We start from the raw sequence: 6053 nt of genomic DNA, 5'->3' as shown, positions 1-6053 counted from the left end.
CCAAGCTAAGGGGCTGGCTAAGGGCCAAGGGTCCTGAGAGAACGTATATATAGGCTGCGGAGGGCCCCCCCAAGCTGCGGAGGGCCAGAATTCAGATGTATCCTATCCCATACCTATATTCTAACTACCTGCGGACCCTGTGGAAGACCTCTTCACTCTGCTCTAAACACCGTTCTGACAGATCCTAAGAGGTGTCATGCATCTTAAATTTTGTGATATCAACGACGTCTAAACCTATGTTTGCACGTCTCGAATCATTCGCCTTTGGCATGCTCAACTCTTGGGCCTCGGTGGATGGATGGACGGCGAAGCAAGGACGGATTTCTTTCGGCCCGGACCCCGTGGCTTGACGAGAAGACCCCCGGGCGATTTTCATCGTTGCCACCCTTGCTCCATTGCAGATTTTGCAACGCTTCTCAGATAACTGTTCGACACGCTTGAATATGATTGACATTGGAGCAATTACCATCTCTCTCGGTTTTCTTCCCAGAAACAAGAACGCAAACCAAGGCGTTGTAAGGTCTCTCGAGGTAAAGACCCAGGACACGACTTAAGATTTCACCATCCTGTACAGCTCCCAAATCGAACAGCAGAGCGTGACCATGTACTGGTCGATGCAGTTGTCGAGGGACACCCTCTAAGCACAAGTTAGCGACTATCAGTCCCGGGTAGTCGCAGCTTGAGATGGCCAACGAAGCATCGAATGAACATTTCGATGAGAGCATGACCTGGACAGCCTAGCTGCATACGTGGGAAAACAAGACGATGATCACCTTCGCGCTTACTCATGCCGATTGTGACTTTAGACAACCTGGCATATGGAACGTGTTCGCTCCTCTTGTGAAGGCAGTCGAGCCAAGTTGAGCATCAGTGGAAGTTGCTTGTGAAGAAGCATGAGATGAAGCACCAGAAGAAGGGGTTAAAATCGAGCGCGCGATTTGGCACCTCGGCTCGTGAAGATATCATGTCTGCGATCCCCTGGCCATGAGTGGCAACGTTTCCACCATTTTTGCCATCAGACAACTCTACATAACAATTCTACAACGGGCCGCGGACACGAGAGCAAGCCGACGATTGTGTCGGGGAGCAGATGCTAGAGAAAGCAGATCCACGTCCAACGGACATGACCTGTGCCGGAACAAACGTCACATTATGACCAAGATACTTCATCTGCCTCTGAGATGGAGGTTAGCAAGACGGGAGACAGAAAGAACCAAGTCACAGATACGTTGATGCTTCTACCAGCAATGAAACGAGGCAGTCGGACCAGAACCCTTGACAACGACTTCCAGGGCTACTCAAGCGTTTTGACTCTGAAGGCTCTGCGGCAGACGCAAGGCTTCATGTCGTATTTTGTGGGCGACAACACCCAAGAAGCAGACATTCCAGTGAACACGTAGTAAAGTCGTCCCAGCCAACAGGTAGATTAGACAGGACCTGCCAAACTGCGCCTGCCGACGGTGATCGCACATCAGGCTGGTAAGACGTGGTCAAAACCAAAGCGCAACCGGGCACTTAAGGTACGAGCAGAAATCCCTTCTCAGTAGCAATACCCGCCATCACGTTCGTCGGCAATCTAGCCCAGAAACCCACATTGAATGTTCAGCATCGTCACTAAACCACCACCCAGGGCGAGTGCATGCAAAAGAAACATTCTGTTGTCGTCCCTGCATGACCACCTTCGCGGCGCAGTGCAGGCATAAAAATAGAAGCGATCGTATCGTCCTTTTGTGCATGTCTTCTTGGCCCCCCAAGCTACTGCACCCAAAGTCTGGGGTGTGCCCTCTGACGAGTGAAGGATTGGCTGTGGAGGCCCAATGCCGCCATCGCACCGCCACGGCCAGCACCCCATTTCTTCAAAGTATCGCCATGCCCTCGGCAGACCAGAGGAAGGCCTCGGCACCGGGGCTATATCGAGGCCAATATTCAAAGTACAAGGTTACACGCGGGCGTCAGAGGGCCGGTTCCAGACCAGTCCGACCAGCTGAGGAGAGCCACAGACACGGCAGCGATCACCCAGACGGCGTCGACGACAACGTTGGACGGGCTGTGGCTCAGCGGTGGCGAGGGCGTGAGGCGCAGGCCCCGGGTTGGATCATGGTGATGATGGTGGTGTGTCAGGCTTGGATCACGGCGAACGGGCGGGCATGGCTGCTAGATGGGGGGGAGAACCTGTCTACAGGGGGCCTGAAACGTAAGAATAGGCCACTGGAGGAATTTGGGAGCTTGGTTCCTTGGATGCTGGGCTGGGCGTGCAGCCCTGCTGTGCGATGATGTGGCTAGTGGTCTGCGCGAGTGGTCACTGTGATGTCGTGCGGCGGCCAAACTTGGGACACGTGGTGGAGGGGAGCGAGACAAAGGTGGCGTCGTCGCGATGGAGCGCTTGCGCAAGGGAGCATCCAAGTGTACAAAGGGAGGACCTGCCGAACCATCAAGCAACGTCATGAGGGAGGAGGGCACAGGGAGAGAGAGAGCATTGACGACATGATGCGACAGAAGGGGGGGTTTGATTGAAGGGCACGGCACGTTGGAGCGTTTGACATTTTGACGTCTGGCGTTTGGCGGCGACGCCGAGGCAGACGATGACTAGTCACAGTCGGGAAACAAATGCGGACGCCCTGGCCACGGGGCAGCATGAGCGTACATAGTGGGCAGGCAGGAGGGCAGGAAGGAGGAGTAGGGCTCGCGAGGATCAAACTCGCCAACTCGGGAGGGTTTCCTCGATGCCAATTGTTGGACGCGGACACGATGAATGCATCATTGCCGCAGTAGCAGTGCAGGGGCATTGCCTGCCACGAAGGGTGGCAGAGGGACAGCGCTCATAGGGCCGCTCGAAGCCAATCAGGCCCACGCCAGCCTCCTCGAAATGCTATGTACCTGTGCTCCAGCACATCATGCATGGACGAACGGACAGTATTCCAAGTTCTCTGCCAGAGAAGTACGCTGCACCCGGTGGTTCACTGTCTCTGCACGCCCGCTTCGCTTCCACTGCAACACGACACGAACCGACACGTCGCCGGGCGCGAAGACCTGCTCGCTGTCTCGGGGGCCTGTCTTGGATCTTCTTCGACGCTCGGGTCGTGCCTGTCCTGATCGACGCTGCTGTCCTTGTCTTGTCCAGTAGGCTCTCTCTCGACAGTCGAGTTCAATTTCGAGGTGTCCATCGTGACCCCCCCCCTTCCCTCTTCCCTCTTCCCTCTTCCTTAGACCACGTCTTCGACAGCCGGATCCCATCCCTTTTCCAGGCTACCTCCTCCGTCTCGTCCGTTTCGCGCGCGACCTGCTGCCCGTTGAAAGTGAAGGTAATCTCACAGTCGACGCTACGATGTACGGGCCGGGTAGCCTCGCTTGTCCAATTACCCAGGTTGCCTGCTTCCAGGACAGCCCGCCAATGAGACAGTCATGACAGGGTCGCGTTACTTGGCTGGAGACCCGCATGAGCTGCGACGCACCAGTCAGAAGGCCTTTGTCTTTCGCCCTCTAACACGGTTCCGGCCTAGGTCAGGTGCAAGGATACTGGCCAAGCCGGCCAAGTGCTGGCCATGCCAGGACCCCCCCGGCAATCTGGCGACGAGCAGCCAGGGGAGGGGGCCTGGGGTGCCGCCATTCGGGGGGGGGGCGGGAAGCCCTGGAGCTGGAGCCAACCTTATATCGTGCCCGTCTCTCTCACTCTCGCTCGCGCGCGCGCTGGAGCAGGTTCGCCGCCGCTGCTCACCCACCCAAGCCACTCATCCACCTTCTGTTCTGCCCCGTCCCACGCCCGCCGTTTCTGGTCTGGTCTTGCCTGTCACCGTAACAACAGCCATCGCCAGCTTCAGCTTGCTTTCTCGCGACCCGGCCTTTCCAACTCTCTTCACTTCCCTCGACCTACCTTCCCTCCCCACCGCTCTTCTACCACGTCTCTCCCACATCAATCGAGCAGCGAACTCGACGATTCTCTCCCGGGCACACTTGTCCATCGTCTTTTGCTCCGCCCAGACAACACAGCACATTCCCCCCTCCAACGCCTTCTCCGAGTTGCACGTCGTACGGAGGCCCGCATCCGAACCTACGATTGATCCACCATTGAGACCAACCACCTCCACTGCGCCTTCACCGCAAATCCAACACGCCAGAAGCGTCTTGCATTCCGATCTTGACGTGCATCGAAATCGGGCAAACAAAGAAGCGAAAAAGCAAAAAAAAAAGGCAAAAAAAGCAGAGTAGCTAAACCCACGGCCCCATCCTCGCTGCATTCCAGCCTGTAATCGCCAGGGCCATCGGGCGGCCGTCCTTGGAGCAGCAAACTGAAACACCCTCTGTCACGACCACGCCTGGCAGCCCGCTCGCGAGCGCAAACCACCGGAAAACCTTGCCTATCACTCCTCAAGGCACACGGCGATACCTTCGTCGCCCTCACGACCATTGACAATGGGCTCCACACAATTTGGCAACTTTCACGTACGTCCCACCTAGGTCCTCGTTCGTTGGTTGTCAACCCGCTAACACAGCCTCCTAGAACTTCTGCCGGGACTCGACGTTACCCGTTTGCAATGTCTTGTCCGACGCGCACGACCAATCTGGCCCATGGGGCGGATGTGAGCTCCGCGGCATCTCTGTCGGAGGGGATCGCAGGCTTGGCAACCTCGGATCCATCATCATCGCCGCCCTCGCCATGGCGACCTCGGCCTTCCTTTTGTTCAAGTCGGAGAGGAAGAAGGCAGCTGTTGGGCGAAGGTACGCATAGCCCTGATGGCACGGCCACGTTGCTGCGACATGAGACTGACTTGACGCACCAGGGAAATGCAAATATTCCTCGCTACCTACATTCTTATTTCGCTCGCAGAGATCTTCACTGTTGGAGAGTTTCCCCTGCCCGACGGCGTCCGCATCGTACGTTGCCGTCTTGAGTCCACTTGGTCCGGACCCCACCGCTGACCCCTCTCAGGCTTTCACTGGCATCCACATTGGCTTGATCATTGCCTCGACCTGGATTCTCATGCTCAACGCCCTCGTCGGCTTCCAGATTGTGGATGACGGCACGCCACTTTCTCTCGGTCTCATGGTGCTGTCAGCGGTCCTTCTCTTCGGTGGCACTCTGTACATCACCCTCGATACTGGTTTCAAGTGGACGGGCTACTGGAACGACAGCTACAACTCACCACCGAACCGCCACATCGCCCTCTACGTCCTGTACCAGCTGGTCCCGCTCATCTTCCTCGTCGCCTTCTTCGTACTCGAGGCCGTCCTCGTCCTCCGCATCCTCGGCGAGACGAGGCCCATGATTTATTTGACCGCCGCTCTCGTCCTCTTTGCTCTTGGCCAGGTCTTCAACTACGTCGTCAGCTCGCATATTTGTGACGGCACCAACGGCGCCATTGACGGCGCGCTGTTCCAGACGCTCTTCACCCTGCTGTCCGTCGTCATGGTATGGATCTTCTGGTCGAGCATCACGGAGGACGACTGGCCGATGCAAGTTGGCACCGCATACCCTTAGACGGGGACTGGTGAATGTTCGCAGGAGGGTCAGCAAGCAGACAGCGATGTGAAGGGGTCAGCTCCATTGCTGCCCTGTTGAAAGACGAAGCTGCTGCGGCTGATGCTGCATTGGGAAGCAGCGCACCGGGGCAAGACCACAACCAAACCAGTTTGGTCATGTACACAAAACCACGTCCCTTTCGAAGGTCGCCCCAGAAAACGGGAACGACCGTCCACGACGTTACGGAAACGGAGTTCCAGGATCGCCAGGCGGACATTGTCTATTTTTCGACACACTCATTCATTTCTTCGCAACGACGGCAACGAACCGATCGCACGAAACACAGCAACGTTTTTCACGAGCAAAAAAGGAACGAAGAAGAGTTCCTATATGACACATGGCAGTACTTCTAATACAGCCGGAGACGCCCCAACCCAGGCCGGAATACGCCTCGAGGCAAGGGGGGCTGTCTGGGGCAGGTCGTCGCGTCCGCCTGCCATGGGCCGCGATCGACGAGTTTTGGTTATTTGAAAACGAGATGGGCCTCGGAGAGAGGAAAGTGGGTGGGCTTTTGGACATGGATGTGTGTGCAAGG

At 56.8% G+C, this 6053-nt stretch overlaps 2 protein-coding genes across 2 annotated transcripts; both read left to right on the top strand.

Moving 5' to 3' along the window:
• Positions 1-1869: 1869 nt before the first annotated feature.
• VDBG_03013 (predicted protein) lies at positions 1870-2274 on the top strand (the record flags this gene model as incomplete). The annotated part of the gene is made up of 1 exon (XM_003006828.1): positions 1870-2274. One exon carries the CDS (start codon positions 1870-1872, stop codon positions 2272-2274), a length of 405 nt encoding a protein of 134 aa, XP_003006874.1.
• Positions 2275-4410: 2136 nt separating this feature from the next.
• On the top strand, positions 4411-5476 carry VDBG_03012 (chitin synthase export chaperone; the record flags this gene model as incomplete). The annotated part of the gene is made up of 4 exons (XM_003006827.1): positions 4411-4440; positions 4499-4716; positions 4779-4872; positions 4928-5476. 4 exons carry the CDS (start codon positions 4411-4413, stop codon positions 5474-5476), a joined length of 891 nt encoding a protein of 296 aa, XP_003006873.1.
• Positions 5477-6053: the final 577 nt, after the last annotated feature.

Source organism: Verticillium alfalfae, genomic scaffold (genome assembly GCF_000150825.1).
Source record: "Verticillium alfalfae VaMs.102 supercont1.3 genomic scaffold, whole genome shotgun sequence".
Taxonomy (NCBI): Eukaryota; Fungi; Ascomycota; class Sordariomycetes; order Glomerellales; family Plectosphaerellaceae; genus Verticillium; species Verticillium alfalfae.
The sequence above is the reverse complement of the archived record's forward strand: the minus strand, read 5'-3'. Positions and strand labels throughout refer to the sequence as shown.